This window comes from Sorex fumeus, unplaced genomic scaffold (assembly GCF_029834395.1).
Source record: "Sorex fumeus unplaced genomic scaffold, SorFum_2.1 ptg000044l, whole genome shotgun sequence".
Classification (NCBI taxonomy): domain Eukaryota; kingdom Metazoa; phylum Chordata; class Mammalia; order Eulipotyphla; family Soricidae; genus Sorex; species Sorex fumeus.
Genome location: NW_026606101.1, coordinates 62,763,134 through 62,781,687, shown reverse-complemented (window position 1 = coordinate 62,781,687; position 18,554 = coordinate 62,763,134). Strand labels below are relative to the sequence as shown.

The window sequence follows — 18,554 nt, the reverse complement described above, 5'->3', positions numbered from 1 at the left end:
AAGACATTAAAAAAAAAAGCATTTATCCCCAGTGCTGCTGGGGGCCCCTGAATTGCAGAAAGAGAGCCAGGTGGAGCTCAAAGGCCACAACCTGGGTAGTGGCAGTGCCTAGGTTGGGGCATTCGAAGGTGCCAGGGATGGAACTCAGTGCCTTGCCTCGCATGTGCTCCAACACCCGAGCCAGTTCCTTGCTCCTTACAGTGAGTCTCTGCTGTTCACGCCCATCCCTGTCTAGCCTGAAACTCCACCCACCTGCCAACACTTATATAAAGGTGAGATCCTCTGCAAGTCACAGTGGTGAGGACTCTCGTGCTCTGCGAGGCCTGCAGGAGTACATGGAAGTCGTGGAACCAGGCTAGCTCATAGCCTGCTTCACTGGGGCAAAGGAGACAAAGACCAGGCCCGCCACATGGGAGACAGACAGCTGGGCACCTGCTCGGGGCCAAGTGGCCATCCGCTGGGCACTGCAGGGATGGAGGCAACAAGGATGGAAAGGCTTCCGCGGGACAAAGGCTTTATGGTGGGCCTTGGAGGGGGGGCAGCTTCCGGTTAGTGGACTTAGGGAGGACACGGCATTTAGCAAGTGAGGTAGGGCTTTCTGGCCAATGTCCACAGCACAGCAGAGGGAAGGAGGTCCGAGACGGAGCTGGGCTGTGGTAGAGGATGTAGTGATTATGTTTGACGACCTCTGCCACTGAATTAATGAGTTTGGATAGAGGAGTCTTATTTTTTTATTTATTTTTTTGTTTTTGTTTTTTGCTTTTTGGGTCACACCTGGCGATGCACAGGGGTTACTCCTGGCTCTGCACTCAGGAGTTACACCTGGCGGTGCTCAGGGGACCATATGGGATGCTGGGAATCAAACTCAGGTTGGCTGCGTGCAAGGCAAACGCCCTACCCGCTGTGCTATCTCTCCAGCCCTGGATAGAGGAGTCTTTAGGACCAGGAGAACCATGAGGAGAGACGCACAGTGCAAGCTGCATATTCGGAAAAAGTCACCTGGATCAGATGGAGTGAATTATAGCCTGGGAGGCAAGTTAAGAGATCACAGCATAGGGGCTGGAGTGATAGTTCAGCGCATAGGGCATTTGTCTTGCACGTGGCCGACTTGGGTTCGATTCCCAGCATCCCATGTGGTCCCCTGAGCACCTCCAGGAGTAATTCCTGAGAGAAAGTAAGGAGTAACCCCTGTGCATTGCTGGGTGTGACCCAAAAAGAAAAAAAAAAGAAATCACAGCATAATCCAGACTTGTGGGTAAGAGAGGGCCACAAATCTGAGTTAAAGTGAGGACAGTTGAAAATAGCAGAAAAAATAAGACAGTACAAATCAGTACTAGAGGGTGACTGGGTATTTGGATAGGAAAGATGTCAAGAAGTAATAAGTTAAAATTTGGCATATTTTATAGCATATTTTGTGAATTGCAATTATTATAAGAAAATAGTTAAAAGGCTGGTAGAGTTTTTTCCCCTAGTAAGGGAAAACAGATAAAGCAGATCTAACGAAGTACTTTGAAGAAAAGGAATCGATCATCAAGAAATATTTTAAATATCACTAGAGACTTAGACTATTTTTGATCCAAGGGTTCTCAAGATTTAGAAAACCTTTTTTGTAGAGACGCAGGGTGGAACATACGGGACTCCCATACGCTTCATCTTGTCTTTAGTTTGCCCATCTGTGAGCAAAAGGAAGCTAATTTTAGACGTCCTAAAGAAAGATTTTTTAAGACCATTTGTTCTAATCTTTTTCTTTTTTCTATCAGAAGATTCACTATATTTTATTTTACATGCTATTAGTTTTTTGCTTTTTTTATTTTTCGTTTTGGGCCACACCCGGTGATGCTCTGGGATCACTCCTGTCAGTGCTCTGGGGATCATATGTGGTGACCGTAATTGAACTCAATTGTCTGACTGGGAACACCTGTAAAGATGATTAGAGGCTGCCCCAAAACCCTCCCTTCCTCTCGGAGAGCCTGGCAAGCTACCGAGAGTATCCCACCCACATGGCAGAGTTTAGCAAGCTACCCGTGGCGAACTTGATATGCCAAAAATAGTAACAATGATGGTCCTCATTCCCCTGACCTTGAAAGAGCCCCCAATATGCCATCGGGCTACACTAGCACGTGACAGGGACTTTTATATAGAGTCAATCAAAAAATCAATCTACAGTAGTTAAAAATATCCAAATGAAATGGGCAATTAATAGTTGATTATCAGAGATAGGATGGAGAATGGAGACTGAAGTTCTGTTTTGAAACACTAGTAGTTCCTAAGAGTTGAGTCAATTTAAAGAGGTGTAACATATATATATATGTACATATATATATAGTACACATATGAGAAATAATGCCAAAATGCACAAAGATTGGAAAAGGCCGATCAAGCCAAATGTGCTTTCTACAAGCAAAAAATGGAATTGACGAGGCCAGGGCAGCTCCGGTGTGAGGATTTCCTTGGCAAGCTGCAGTGAATGTGATTACCACACAGAAATACAAGTACTTAAGATGCACTAGCCTAGCACCTAAAGAAAGCTGGTAGCTCATCACCTGAAAAAAAAAATTACAGTCCTTTGCTCAATGAGTCAGATTTTCATAAAAGATTGGGGATTTGTTCCCAAGGACCATTTCCTGAATTGTAAAGCTCTTAGACAGTCTCAGGTTGAAGTAGTGACTTCATCACGTAGACTATTTCTTTCTCACTTGCTGCTGTCCTAAACATTTATTTCCTCGAGGATTTCAGCAATTAGAATCTAGCCCCAGGTTCTGGCACACCTCAGGTCAGGTCATCTGCATGTTAGCCAGAAACCCTGAAAACTTGAAATTGGTCAGGCTGTAGTCTCCGCCTTTAGATTCAGATTTGCTCTGTAAACAGGTTTTTGGGATCTATCAGCCTTGAGTTATTTTTGTTTTAGGACTACAGGAGCCTGTGCATGAGCAAAAGTACATGGCTGCTCCCAGTTGAGGTGGAGGGTTTAGGGACAAGCTTGCTGTCAAAATTAAAGTCACTCCTTGCAGCAGATAGTTTGAAGGGCCGAGCACACTGTGCATGAGAGGTGGGCCTGTTTTTTTTTTTTTTTTTTGGCTTTCTGGATCAGACCTGGGGATGCTCAGGGATTACTCCTGGAAGTGCTCTGGGGACACTTATGTATGGGATGCTGGAGATCAAACCCAGGTTGGTCGTGTGCAAGGCAACGACCTGCTGTACTATATCACTCTAGTCCCAGATCTGGGTTCTGTCTCTGATACAGCATGGTCCAGCCCTTGATCTGGGTTCTATCTCTCCTACAGCACGATCCGGCCCCAGACCTGCGTTCTAGCTGATACAGGATGGTCTGGCCCCAGATCTGGGTTCTAGCTCTGATACAGCATGGACAGCATCGTCTTCCTTTTAGGTCTTCCTTGGAAGGATCAAGAAATCAAACCAAACCCCTCAAAGCCCTTCTGGCTCTGCTCCTTGTTCCTGCAGGTGGAGACTGGCCAAGAAGCACAAAAACATGGTGATGGTGGGGGAACAGGACATAATCCAACAGCCCCTCAATCTGTGGAAGGATCAGGGACCTATTAAAACATTTACAAAAATGGAATAACCGTCAGCAATAAAAAACAGCAGGAAGAGGCCCCAGCCCAAACACCACACAGTATGGGATTCCATTTATGGCATTCTGGGAAAGGTGTGAGGCAAACCGGGAGGAGGCGGGGTGGCTGGGGAAGGCAGGGGGGAGGGGCAAGTGTGAGGGAAGCTTTTAGGACAGAGAAATTATTTTAATTCTAGACTTTGGAGATAACTAAAACAATTCTATGCACGTTCAAAACTCAAAACTGTATTATACAGTGGATTCTATTGGGTGTAAATTAAGTTAAAAGGAGGCTAGTGGTTTCTTCTTGAAGGGTAGTGACTGAAGGAGGGATGTGGTCATCTGGAGTGTAGGTCATGCTTTGGATTTTGAGCTTCGTGCTGATTATTTTAATGGTGATGTTGGCTTGCAAAAATTCAGAACTTTTTTTTTTTGGTGAGTGTGTGTGTAATTCACTAATGGTGCTCACTGATGGTCCAGCAGACAATCTGGGCCACCCCTGCAGAATTGGGGAGGTGGACCTCTAGGGTTGCACCCAGTGACGCAGGGGGACCATGTGGTGCTGGGAACTGGATCTTGGTTGTGTGTATGTTAGACTGTGTCCTACATGCTCTTCTATCTCCCAGTCCTGATATATGCATTCTTATATTAACACATTTTGTACAAGTATGTGTATTCTAATTATCAAAAAAACGGGGAAGAATTCCAGGCTACACTAGCCTCTGGTTTCCTCTTGATTCACTGATCTACCACAAATAGTAGATACTACGAGGAAAATCATCGTTCTAAGAAGTGTCAGAGAAAATACAGCAGATTATCTGACCACTGGTCAGTAATTTTGTTCACAATACCCACTGCTGTTTAACTGGCCAGAATTTGCTTTGCCACCTTTTTGGAGGCAAAATGGAAGAATGGGAAGTCACAGAAGTGGACTACTTTCAGTGAAATGGAATACAAGACATTCCATCTGACTCATCTTTTCAGACTAATCTTTTTAATAATAAATGTTTTGGAGAATTTTTTCTGGACTGTTGGGCTAGTAGTGGGCAGAGAGGTGCTAATGGCGTAGCTTTCAGAAGCTGTTTAAGGTTGAATTAGGGCAGTCACAAATCAGAGCATTTTGACAGAGAAGTGATCCTCTGAAGAGATGAGCAAAATGACAATGGGTGCTAAGTGTGAGTCTGGCATAGGAAATTTCTCCTAAGGTGATAATTCTCCTCCTGTTACCAAGCAGAAACATGCCTGTCAGTAAGGGGAAGAACGGGCACTGGGAATTGAGGATCAGCAGGAGTGAGGAGAGTTTTGTATGTGACTTAATTGCCATTAGAACAATCCAGCACAGTAGTCATTCAAAACCCATTTAAAACGTGGTAGAATGAAGGTTCAGTATCAATCCCAGACTCATCTTTAAGAGTACTATTTGCTAGTTCCCTTTATTTGCAACTTTACTGACAGTCAAAACATCATTCTTGAAAGAGGGATGCTGGACTTGCCCGTTACATAACCAGAAAGCGCCAGAGCTGGCATTTAAATCAAGCCCGGATTCCAGTCGACATTCTTCATAGTATATTACTCGGTGGAGTGCTGCAGGGGATGATTGGGGGAACAGCTGGGGTCGAGGGTGAGCCCCTGAGACTTGGCCCAAGCGGAAGAGTGGTAGGGGCCCCTCCCCTGGAAGGCCCCCTTGGCAGTGACTCCTCCCTCCCTCCTCAGTCGATGCAATGTCCAGTTACTATGTCTAAAACAAAACGTCAGAGACCACCGAGCAAGCTAATTGCCAGGCATGGGGAGAGTGAGGAACCAGAACACCCTGTTTGACCGCCTGTGGCTTGTTCAGGAGGAAATCCATCGTTCTCCCTTTTCTCTAAGCCCGATTATAATAACCAAGCCTTCTCCCTGAGAGGATCCCGAGCAGGTCTTGTCATTGCTGTCTTGTCCACATCCTCCCTCTAGGGGCTGTCCCCCTTCCCCATCCGGTGCACAATGGGTGGGGCTGGCTGGACTGCCATGGCCGGCTCTCTTGCCAGTTCCAACATGTCAGAACCACATTACTCCACTGGAGGGAGATCAACAGAATCTTCAACACTGGGTTAAAATGCGAGTCTAAACTTTGGTTAGAAAAGTGACATCTGTAGCCAACTCCCCCTCACCCCCCATAACTTTCAAATTGAAATACCTCAGTGAAAATCCCGAGTGTACTGGTATTACTTTATTTTTGGAGGGGAGGCTCCCCTCTGTTCAGTGGCTACCCCTGGTCTTACTTGGCTAATCAGTCCGATGTCCCAATGCTTGGGCCTACTGGTGCTCAGGGGTCACGACAGCCATCCCTCAGTGCTCAGGAGTCTTCAGGGCTACATGCAGTGACGGTATCAGGATATCAGATTTGGAGACTTGGGGATGTTAAGGCACACCTCCCTTACTTCTGAGCTAACTCTTGGCCCCTGGCATTAAGAAAAAGTTATTCAAATTTCTAAGGATTGAATGAATGCCCTATGGATTTTTTTTAGCCCAGGGTATAAAAGAAAGGGCCAGGGAAAGGTGGAAAAAGCACTGTTCAGAGAGCAGAATAAAACAATTCGAATCTCTCTTTCCCTACTTTACAGAGTAATTCTGGTTAAGACACAGATACTCCAGGTATCTGATTCCATTAGAGTGTTCAAGACAAAGAATTTGGGAAGATAACTTTAATATTTCAGAAAATAAAATGTCATCATTATTATTAGTTCCCAAATCACCATGTTTAGCATTTCAATACTGTTAATGTTTTGTTTTTGCCAACACTATTAAGACGCATAATAGAAAAAGAGAACATTTCATAAGCTTCAAAATTGTATTATTCCATGCGCATTAGAAGAGTGAGTTTTTCCCTAATAGAGACTATTTCATTTTCGGTTCTAAAGATGTTCTTTGAACATCATTGTGAATTGTTTCCTGGGAAGCCATTTCTACAGACACAGATGCTTGTTCCAGGGGTCTGTCTCGACTGTAGGACTCTGGTGAAGCACAATGCAAGACTTTATCTGAAAGGGATACTAAATGTAACTGAAGTTACATTAGTATCTTACTCAGGGCTGCAAAATGAGACAGCGTAGAAAGAGCGTAGGGCAGCAAGATTATAAATACCACCTAAGTCATCCTGAGCAAATATGGTGGGGCTAGTAATTCTTTTGCAAAAATTCTATGATAGGCTGAGGACAGAGCTTAGAGACAGAGTGAAGGCCTCACATGTGTGAGTCCCAGATCAATTAATGATACCAATAAACAGTCCTCTTCCTATTGATAACCTACTCAAGTGAATACTGCATAGCAGTACTTCTCAGTTCTAACCAATGAGTACTTTCATTAATTCTATGCAACCTACAAAGCTTGATGGAAGTATTTTTTTTACTCCCCAAAATGACTTAACAAGATACTCAGAAAGCAGTGGCACGTAAACGTGTTATAATCCATTTTATAACTTACTGGTATTTTAGAGCATCTGATTAGTAAATACTCGACTAAACTTATGTTTGGATCTTGCTCTAAAGTGATGACTGTTATTACTGGTGTTGTTACTTTAACGACTGGTGATTACTCCTGGCTGTGTGTTCAGGGATCATTCCTGCTGGTGCTCAGGGGAAAATGTGTGATACTGGGCACTGAACCATTACCATCTCTCTGACCCCGATTTCAAGGAATATTCCTGAGTCAATCCTGAGTCCTCCCGTTGTTCATCGATTTGCTCGAGCAGGCCCAGTAACGTCTCCATTGTGAGACTTCTTGTTACTGTGTTTGGCATATTGAATACTCTCGGTAGCTTGCCAGGCTCTCCGAGAGGGGCGGAGGAATTGAACCCGGCTCGGCCGGGCTGGCTGCGTGCAAGGCAAATGCCCTACCGCTGTGCTATTAGTTTATCATAATTTTCTTTTTTGAATGTCTGGCAACAACCTACTGTATTTGGTATGGTAGGTATCCTATATTTCAACTCAACCCCAAAACCTACAGAAGAAAATCTGACTATATTACCCAGAGCTTTGGAGTTCAGTTTATAAATTATATGATGTCCTAATTGTTCCAAGAAAACGTAAGCTTGTAAAAAAATCTCTTCTTTTAAAATGCAAGACACACTTGACATATGGTTTCACAATAAAGTTTATTAGCTGTTCTCCTCTTTCTCATAAGTGGAATGGATAATGTTGATAATTCTTTACAAACTAGTACTCATTTAAGAAAACTGTAATGAGGAGGTTGTTCAAAACACACACATTCAGTAAAAGACTCCATGAAAGCAATGGGAAGCCAAACAATATCAATAGTATGAATGACCAGAAAATTGATTTCTGAACTCAGATCTACCTTTCACTAAAGTTTCTTACAATTGTTCACCATGAGCATGTGTGCGGCTCTGAGCAGGAAAGCCCTGCAGACAGAGGGGAGACGCACGGGGGCGTTTGCCTTTTTCCTAATAATGAAAGGAGGAGAACCTGAAGGAGAGGCAGCAGAACAAACCCAACGCAAGAACAGCGACGAAAGACAGAAACAAAAAACAAACAAGGAACCATTTGAAAACTTTTGTAGAAAAGAGGAGAACATGCTTATACTTTTACTTGTAACCTAATTTCCCTAAAGGTTTCTCTTCATAACCACCATACCCCTGTTTTCAGTTCACATGATTAAGGAAGATAAAGTCCGATCAATTAATATTTAATTTAAAAACCAAACAAAAAGTTAAAGAGTAGGTGGCAAAAGAAAAAATATATTTTAAATATATATATATGTTTGTGTGCAACTATGTAATGAAAATAATTCCCATAGTTACAGAGTTTAAAGAAAGTCTTATATATATTTATATATATATTTTTTATTATAACAAAATAGGCAGTTATTGTGGGTAAAATATTCATTAAAATCTGACCCCTAAGAATACATTGAAAGGCTTAGACTATGAATTGGATTCCTTTTCCTTTGCCCTAGAATTACATCACATTTTGATGTCTGTTCTGTCTGTGACATTTTCTCAGCCTTCTATGTAAAAGGTGAGCTTCCTTAGCACCTAAACATGGCCTCCATTTGGAAAAAGTGGTGATTATTATGTATGAGCAATTTTGCAAGACACTAGAAATAGTGTTGCACAAATAGATTAAAAACATCGTTATTCCTAGCAAATGTCTTGGGGGGGGGGGGGGAAAAACCTCAGACAGTAAAAGACTTTCAAGATCTCTTATGAAAATGAGGATCCCTTATGAAATTATGAAAGTTGACCCAGACATTAATTTTGAAATTAAAAACATATATTTTCTCATTCGTCTTATGAAATACTTGTTTCAATAACTGAAGTCAATTGAGAAAAGAACTTGAGAGCTAATATATTGGCCAAACCATGCTATTAAAGTTAAGCGTGCATTGTTGCTCAAATTTACGGAATCACTAATTAAAACCACTTTTCTTTCATTTATATTGAAAATTCAAAAGAATGTATATAAAGCTTTTCTGAAAACATCTTAGAGTTACTTTCCCTTAAACATTAAGGAATTTTACCATAATTTCCCCATTTCCCCAAAATTCTTAATAGCTGGTCAGGCCATTCCATCTTCTATTCTGAAAGATGGCCACAAACCCAAGTGACAGAAACTAATGCAGATGCTGCGACTGAAAGGACACTAGACGTCAAGTCTAAGCGCAGCTACGGACCGAGGTGACAGGGAGGTGAGTCTACAGGAGGGAGTGCTGAAGACAAGCTCGAGGAGGCAGGGGCGAAGAGTGTCCAAAAAGGAAAAAAAAGAAGTCTGGAAAAGAGCAACAGAGCAACAGGAGTCCTCATAACTTTTCTTTTGCTGGAACCCAGATGTACGGCCCGGACTGTTCGTCTATGATCTGCTTCACTTGGTTGTAAATGTCCTCCAGAGTGTCTCCCTGCACAATGGCTGGAAAGAAAGAGACGAAATCAGAAACCTCAACTACTCACGCCTTACCACACACATCTCTGTCAAAACAACAGATGCCAACTCGCAGAAACAGCTACTTACCCTGGATGAGAAACCATACATGACGCACTTGGTAAAAACTGCTCATTTAATTGATTTTCCTATTTTTGTATACCTGTCCTGTCCTCCTGTTGTTCATCGATTTGCTTGAGTGGGCCCAGTAATGTCTCCATTTTGAGACTTGCTGTTACTGTGTCTGGCATATTGAATACTCTCAGTAGCTTGCCGGGCTCACCAAGAGGGGTGGAGGAATCAAACCTGGCTCAGCCGGGCTGGCTGCGTGCAAGGCAAACGCCCCACCGCTGTGCTATCGCTCCAGCCCAAACAATTAAAAAAGACTTGGTGACTTTTTTGGCCAAGGGTTTTAGTAAAGATAACTTTTTATTTTTCTGGTTGTCATCTGAATACTACTAACTTTATTTTTCTAAAAAACCTGTCCAGGCCGGGGGATATAGCTCAACTATGCTACACGAGCAAGGGCCGCCCTCTGTTCCCACACCGCCAGGGTCCCCAGGGCCCCTACTCTGCTGGGAGTGCTGCGGGGGATGGTTCCTCTAAAAAGAAAGGAAGACACATTCACAAATATTTCCTTAATACTCTAGATTAAAAATAAAAGAGAAACAGGTTCTGGAGTGTCCCTACAGCAGGTAGGGCACGAACCTTGCACGCACTCCACATGGTTCCCTAAGGACTGTTAGGTATGATCCCTGAGCACAGAACTAGGAGCAAGCCTTGGGAAACACTGAGTAGGGCACAAAATTCAAAACCAACCAACCAGGGAAAAAAAAGGGGAAACAACTAAAATACCACGTAAGCAAAAATGCCTACTTAAAGATTTTATTTTTAGGGGTAGAATCTGGTCTTCCTTTTTTTTCTTTTTTGGGCCATATCTGGGCTGCACTTAGGGGTGGCTCCTGCCAGTGCTATAGATAGAATGAACCAGCACTGTTAGTTGTGTACAAAGCAAACACCTTAACCCCTATGCTAACTCTCTGGCCCCAAAAAGTGGAAAAGAGTTTTGGGGCCATGTCCAGCAATGTTCAGGGATCACTCCTGGCAGTGCTCTGGAACTATATGAGGTACTGGGAACAGAATGGGGGTCAGCTGTGAACAAGGCAAGCATCTCAGTCCCCGTGTTCTTTCTCTGCATTGACACAGGTCTTGTCAGTATGCCAGTAACTCTCAGGCGAATCAGCATCAATGTGGGGGAACTTTAATCTAACTTTTTAGTAGTGACCATTAAAATCAGTATTAGGTAATTTGGGGGCTGGAGTACAGTGGAGAGAGCACTTTCCTTGCTCAACAGGGTTGGATCCGTGGCATCCCATATGGTCCCCTGAGCACCACCAGGAGTAATTCCTTAATGCAGAGCCAGGAGTAACCCCTGAGCATCACTGTGTTTCCACCCCCCCCCCCCCAAAAAAAAGTACTAGGTAGTTTATTTGCTGCCTAAAATAATGTATAAATAAAAGTAGGGTAACAATCATCAACATCAGAGACCCACTGATGCGGAAATGGTGGGAAATTAAGAAGATTTAAAAAAAAAAAAAGTCCTTGAACTCTCACTAGCACTAAGCATGATTAAACTTTGATTTTGGGTTACAGGAGGTGGTGCCAGGGTGTCATAGCCAGGTAACTAAAAAAATAAGGAAAAGAAAACATGTACATATAAATAAAGAAGCAATATCTTAAGTATGGGTTGGAGAGATAGCTCAGTGGGCTGAGACGAAGTTTTGACAATAGGTACTGCTGTGAGTGACCGTCAGGTATTACTGGTTATTGTACCTGATAAAATCTTAAGTCATTCTTAGCGCTATCTCTCGTAATTTTTTTTGAGTACCATAGAAAAAGATTTCTATGATTTCAAATCCTATCATAAAATACTGAATGGAGGTTCCAAATGAACCTATTTGGGATCCGGAGTATTCAGAGGAGGAAATGCATGTGAGGAGGAGTTTCTTCTAACACAGCCAGCCTAGGATGCTTGAGGGAAGATTCCCAGCTTGAGCTGGTAACAGCCACTCCTTAATATCCCTGAAGACACAATTCATTTGACAAAGTAGTTGCTCACTGGTTTGCATTTTTTTTTTTTTTGTTTTTTGGGTCACACCCGGCGATGCACAGGATTCATGCACTCAGGAATTACTCCTGGCGGTGCTCGGGGAACCATATGGGATGCTGGGAATCGAACCTAGGTCGGCTGTGTGCAAGGCAAACGCCCCACCTGCTGTGCTATTGCTCCAGCCCCTGGTTTGCATTCTTGATCATCCAGAAGATGAGAACCCCACAGTCCCTCAGAGTTTCTGCTGGCAAGTATATATAATGACTTATTTTAGAATGAAATAATTATACATTTTGGGAAACATGCATTTTGCATGCTTTGTAAAATCCTTCATTTTCATTTCATTTTATCATCCTGTTAATCGTCGATTGCCTCGAGCAGGCCCCAGTAACGTCTCTTTCATCCTAGCCCTGAGATTATATTCACGGCTCTTTAGGAGAATGAGACCCATCATTGTTACTGGTATTTGGCATATTTGGTAGGCCACGGGGAGTTTGCCAGACTCTGCCCTGTGGGCAGGCTACATTCGATAGCCTGCAAGTTTGTCCAAAGTTATTATCTCATTCCTACTTTGGACAAACTTGCAGGTAAAATCCTTAAGGGAATTCTTAAAAAATAGCATTCTCGGGGCTGGAGAGATAGCACAACAGGTAGGGCGTTTGCCTTGCACGCGGCCAACCTGGGTTCAATTCCCAGCATCCCATATGGTTCCCTGAGCACTGCCAGGAGTAACTCCTGAGTGCAGAGCCATGGGTAACCCCTGTGCATCGCCAGGTGTGACCCAAAAAACAAAAAAAAAAAAAAACAAAAAAAAAAAAAAAGAAAAAAAGCATTCTCAGGATGAAACCAAAAAAGTTTCATTGAAAAAGCAGACACCTTAAACAAGAGATCACAACCAGCATGGGCAGAAATGGTACAGAGTGACATCACAGATGACTCTATGAGAAGACACCACCATGGTTTGTGGTACTTCTGCCCCGAAGCATAACTTAATTATCCAAATTGACAGAAAAAATCTATAAAAGAACTCCAATTTACTCATAAATTGACTCATGATTAAGGGGAGACACAGTATAGTGGGTAAGATACTTGACTTGTATGTGGCCAAACAAGATTCAATCCCTGGTACCACATGTAGTTCCCGTGGGTTCCCCCGCTCCCAACCCCCAAACAATCTCTGAACAAAAAGCCAGGAGTAAACCTTTAGCACCTCTGGATATGGACCAACCCCCAAAAAACCATGAGGAAGTGTCATTTCAGAGATGAAAGTAGGTACCGATTATAATACACGAGGAAAATAACTTTCTCCTTTACTGTTCTTGGGGATTAAAAAAAATGGCAAATCATGAAGAAGACCTATACATTAGATGATATTTCAATGTTGAACACCCTTATTTTGATAATAGCATAATGATTATGTAGGAAAAAAATATGTATTTTTGGATGTAATCACTGATGTATTTAGATCTGGTAGGCCATGTTCCCGCAACTCACTTTGTTTTATTCCTTTGTTTTTGGGTCACACCTGACTTTGTGCTCAGAGATCATTCTTGGAGGGCTGTGGGGACTACTTAGGTTGGCTGTGTACAAGGCAAACTCCCTACCTGCTATGCAATTGTTCTGTGCCATCTATGCCATCTCTGACAACTTAAATGCTAACACTGGAAATATGAATAGAGTATATGAGAACTGTTGGAAACATTTTTATTTTTATTTATTTATTTATTTTGGCTTTTTGGGTCACACCTGGTGATGCACAGGGGTTACTCCTGACTCTGCACTCAGGAATTACCCCTGGCGGTGCTCAGGGGACCATATGGGATGCTGGGAATCGAACCGGGGTCGGCCGCATGCAAGGTAAACGCCCTACCGGTGTGCTATTGCGCCAGCCCCTGGAAACATTTTTAAATCACCAACATAGCACATGGTTTTACTGTAATGCTTAAAGGCATTTAGTATCAACACCAAATAGAAGTTGAAAATTATTTCAAATAAACAACAACAATGAAAGCATATTTAAAGATGAGTAGGGAATAATTTAAGGAACAAAATAAATTAAAGAATATCATTTGGGCATTACTACCCACTCTCTTTCTTTTTTTGCTTTCTGGGTCACACCCAGCGATGCACAGGGGTTACTCCTGGCTCTGCACTCAGGAGTTAACTGTATGGGATGCTGGGAATCGAACCCGGGTTGGCCGCGTGCAAGGCAAATGCCCTACCCGTTGTACTATCTCTCCAGCCCCGACTCTTTTCAAATAAAAGTTCATAAAGGTTAATTTTCATAGAAGAAAGCAACTTTGAGGCATGAATTGTTCTTGCGTATGGAATCCGAATCAACAAGCTCAGAGATACTACATGCAGGGTTCTCCATCAGCACTGCTAAAGTTACAGGAGTTACTCCAGATGACAGCAATCATTACTAATTCTACTCATTGGTGTGGACGTAGTTCAGAAACTATGGGTCAGCCTATCTAGTTCCAGAGCAAAATTTATCAACAAATAATTCCATTAGAAGCAAAATTCTATCAAAAGCCCAACCTGTGAAATGTTCAGTAAACTCTTGTTCCAGTTTCATGGCTCTTTCAAACGTCTTCCTGGCATGTTCTTCTGTTAGACGCTTATTCATTTCTCTGGGCAAATAAATTTAGAAACCGGCAGTTACATTATAATACTTGAAATAACATTGCCAATGTCCCAGTGTCCCTGTGACCCATGTCCAAGGCCACCCTTCTTACCCCTGTGGTCAGCTTTCTATCAAAGACCAGCTCTCAGTTTCTGTTGCTTTATTTCTGATTTTGTTTTTAGTGGTGGTGGTGGTGGTCTGTGTGTGTGGGGGCACACCCAGCAGTGCTCAGGGCTTGCTCCTGGCTCTGCATTCAGGGATCACTCCTGGTGGGGCTTTGGGGTGCCAGGAATTGAACCTAGGTCAGCTGCGTGCAAGGCAAGTGTGTTACCTGCTGTACTATCTCCAGTCTTTGTCCCTCTTCCCTAACAATAATTATCTGAGTTGTGCTGTTCAATTCAGTACTAGCCATATGTAATTAAAATTATAAACAAGTTACCTTATACTTATGACAATAATATTGATAGTCACCATCAGATAGTATTTATATTTAGCTTTGTAACAGTGCTATGAGGCAGGTAAACTATTACTATTCCATTTTAGGGATAAAAGTAGTGAGATGGATCTACTCTAGTAAGTGACAGACACTGGATTTGTACATAGAGGTTATATTTTAGGTGTTTTGACTTACATGATATTTTCCATGGATTTGGGCTTAATAAAAATGGAGATTGGGTAAAGTTGTGCAATCTGTAGTCTCTTTATGGCATTTCCTGACACATCGAGGATACAGTGCTTGCCCTAAAACAGATGGAATACAGAAGAAAAACAAGTGAACCAAGTCTTTTCAATTATATCAAAGATACATTTCCTGTAGGTACAAAACCTAGATTATGGTGTATTTGTATCCTCTTCACTTTAAGCAAGCTTGTCATTTCTGTTTACAAATTTCAGAGGGTAAATGAAGACAATAATTACTAGGAATAATTAATTATTCATTCTCAAATATTACATTTAACAAGGAATGAAAAAGTTTCCTTACTTTTAACTTTCATAGACCAGTAAGCTCTGAAAAATGGCAACCAGACGGGGTCCTACCTTTTATTTTGCCAACAAAGGCAATAATAATATGAAAGGGCCCTAAGTTACCATCTTACCTTCCCATCTTATCATGAAAGTATATTTGTTCAAGAAGTTACATAAAAAAGTCTAAAATAAGGAAAATATTTAAAACCAAATTTGTAAAACTTAACTCTTCCTTGGGGCTGGAGCGATAGCATAGCGGGTAGGGCGTTGCCTTGCACGTCAGCCGACCCAGGTTTGATTTCTTCGCTCCCCTCGGAGAGCCTGGCAAGCTACACGCGATGTATTTGATATGCCAAAACATAGTAACAACAAGTCTCACAATTTGTTGTGAGACGTTACTGGTACCCACTCGAGCAAATTGATGAACGATGGGAGGACAGTGACAGTGCCACTCTTCCTTGCTGATTTACTAGGTAAACTAGGGACTAGGTAAACATTAGGACAAACTGGCATTAAGGAACACAAATTCTAGAATTTAAAAAATATTTTTCTAACATCCTGAAATTTACTGTGATTGTACTGTACCTTTATTGACATATTTTATTTTCAGATTCTTGTAAGTTCAGTTTTTATTCAACTTCGCAAAACAAGCTTTCTATCTTTTTCCCTTTATTTTTTTTTATTGAATCAGTGATACATACATTTACAAAGTTGTTCATGATTGGATTTCACCTTCACCAGGGCACTTTTCCCACCACCAATGGTCCCAGTTTCCCTCCAGCCCCCCCCCGGCCCTGTCCCCCACGGCCCTGTCCCACTATGGCAGGAAGTTTTTATCTCTCTCTCCATATCATATTTTAATGTAACATAATTTTAACCAGACATCCCCCTGATAAAGCTCTTGTAATCCAAGGGCGTGCGATGAATCACAACTTCAATTTGGGAGTAAGTAAAATGAAAAATCAAACTTGACATATATTTGAAACAGAAAATAGATGTAAACACTCATCTTCTAATATCAACACTATTTCACACAAGTGTTTTAAAAATGAAAAACTTTTGGATAGCCTTTGGATACTGCCAAGTGTGACAATTAATATTTTATTTCTCATCCAGTATTAATCAATTCATTAATTTTAGCAAATACTAATGACTTTCGCCTGAAAACCGTTATGGGTGGCTGTGAAGAGATATTTCTTTCTTTTTTTTTTTCTTCACTTTTTGGGTCACACGCAGTGATGCACGTGGATTACTGCTGGCTCTGCACTCAGGAACTACTCCTGGCAGTGCTTGGGGGACCATATAGGATGCTGGGGATTGAATCTGGGTGCAAGGCAAATGCCCTACCTACTGTATTATTGCTCCAGTCCCGCTCTGTGAGATATTTTTTGATTTCAGCATTCCTTCTACACTAAGTAGTAGACATTCTACTGCCTAGATAAGTTTTTCCTTTTTCGCCACTCATTATATTTTTTACTTTCATAGACTCAGACTTTTAAAATTCTGTTATAACGTGATATTACATACTTAATTTTAATATTCAAATCATCCCAGATATGGCCACTGAAGTACCTTGTAGATTGTCTTCTGAGTCTTTTAACATAGGCAGATCATTCATCTAATATTCCTTATTTTTCTGGTATAGCAAAATTCAAGGTTCATCCTGTACTTTTTCATTACCAGCCCTGGATTCAGCATTTCCAAGAAGTTCTGGGCAATTTTTGTTTTGGGTCACGCCAGCTGTGCTCGGGGGTTACTCCTGGCTCTGGACCCAGGGACCACTCCTGGTGTGCTTGAGGAACTACATGGGTCTGGCTGCATTCAAGGCAAGCAACCTACCCACTGTACTATCTGTCTGGCCCGACATATCTGCTTTTCCAATTTGTAAAAATGAACCAAATTAGCTTTTCATAAAATAGCATTTACTGATGAAAAACATACTGATTTACTGCTTTATATTTTGTAGACTCATGACTGAATTTTAGAGTGATAAATTACACAATATTGACAGCCCAGCAGGAACACAGCAAATCAGAGGGGAAAGCAGCATAGAAGCCAAGTAAGCTCAATAAGCCAACACAGTTACACAGAAGACTCAACAAACAGTTCAGTAAATCCTCAGTGACTGTAATAACCCCCTGATATAACAATTTTCATAAATTTTCTTTTAACTGAGCTTTTTCTTTTTTAAAATAATTTCACTTACCATTTTGTTGTAACAAGCAAATGTAACTTTGTGCCTGCCAAAGAAAGGGGCAGAACTTGGGACGGGTGAGAACTGGGGCCAGTGGTGGAGGAAGGCCGCACGGGTGGTGGTGGGATGTGTTGGGACAATGAAGGCCCAAAAAAACTGCAGTGTAAACACCTCGTAAACCACGATGTTTAAATAAAGTTAAAAAAAATGTAAAATGCTTGTTGATCTTTATTTTCTAGGCTTGGAAGGAATTAAGTATAGCAGTATGCTGGAGTACAATGTTCTGGAATCACCACATAACTACTTTAATCCAATGTCAAAACACCAAACTATGCTGAAGGATGCTTCCCTAAAAATGTATTTCCGTGGGCTGGAACAATAGTACAGCGGGAAGGGTATTTGTCTTGCACATGACTGACCTCGGTTCGATCCCCAGCATCCTACATGGTCCCCTGAGCACCGCCAGGAGTAATTCCTGAGTGCAAAACCAGGAGTAACCCCTGAGCATAACCAGATGTGACCCAAAAGCAATAATAATACGGTCACGGTCCTCCCGTTGTTCACTGATTTGCTCGAGCGGGCCCAGTAACGTCTCCATCATGAGACTTGTTGTTACTGTGTTTGGCATATCAAGTACGTCACGGGTAGCTTGCCAGGCTCTGCCGTGCGAGTGGGATACTCTCGGTAGCTTGCCAAGCTCTCCGAGAGGGGTGGAGGAATTGAACTCGGGTCGGCCATGTTGGCTGCGTGCAAGGCAAACGCCCTACCGCTGTGCTATCGACCCAAAAGCAAAAACAATAACAACAACAACAAAACCAAACAACCCCAAAAAACAAAAAAAATTTCTGTTTCAGTGCTTTGATACTGGACACATTTATACGGTCTCATTTTAAATAATGATTCAGGGGGAGGGATTTTTTTTTTTAAGCTTTCATGCAAAAAGCAACTACGTTTATCTTGAATGTATGGTCAGTTCTTACAGATGAATATGGATGTTGGGTCCTAATTAATTATGCTAGATGCTGGTAAACAAGAGCTAAACACAAGGCCAATCTCTAGCAAATAGATAGCAACCTAAAAAGTAATAAACTCTTCATTCCATTTCCATTCTCTTTTTCCTAATCAATACTCTTTATAATTTTTTCCAAGTCACCCAAAATTAAATAATTTAA

At 41.9% G+C, this 18,554-nt stretch overlaps 1 protein-coding gene across 22 annotated transcripts in view; it reads right to left on the bottom strand.

The window, feature by feature from the left end:
* Positions 1-7,521: 7,521 nt before the first annotated feature.
* DLG1 (discs large MAGUK scaffold protein 1) overlaps positions 7,522-18,554 on the bottom strand; it is a 208,010-nt gene continuing 196,977 nt past the window's right edge. For all 22 annotated transcript variants that reach the window (XM_056121163.1, XM_056121167.1, XM_056121169.1 and 19 more), the window contains 3 exons: positions 14,854-14,963; positions 14,138-14,229; positions 7,522-9,474 (listed from right to left, as the gene is read on the bottom strand). In XM_056121163.1, the coding sequence (XP_055977138.1) occupies positions 9,368-9,474; positions 14,138-14,229; positions 14,854-14,963 (309 nt within the window). In that variant the 3' untranslated portion in view covers positions 7,522-9,367. The remainder of the gene's footprint in view (positions 9,475-14,137; positions 14,230-14,853; positions 14,964-18,554) is intronic.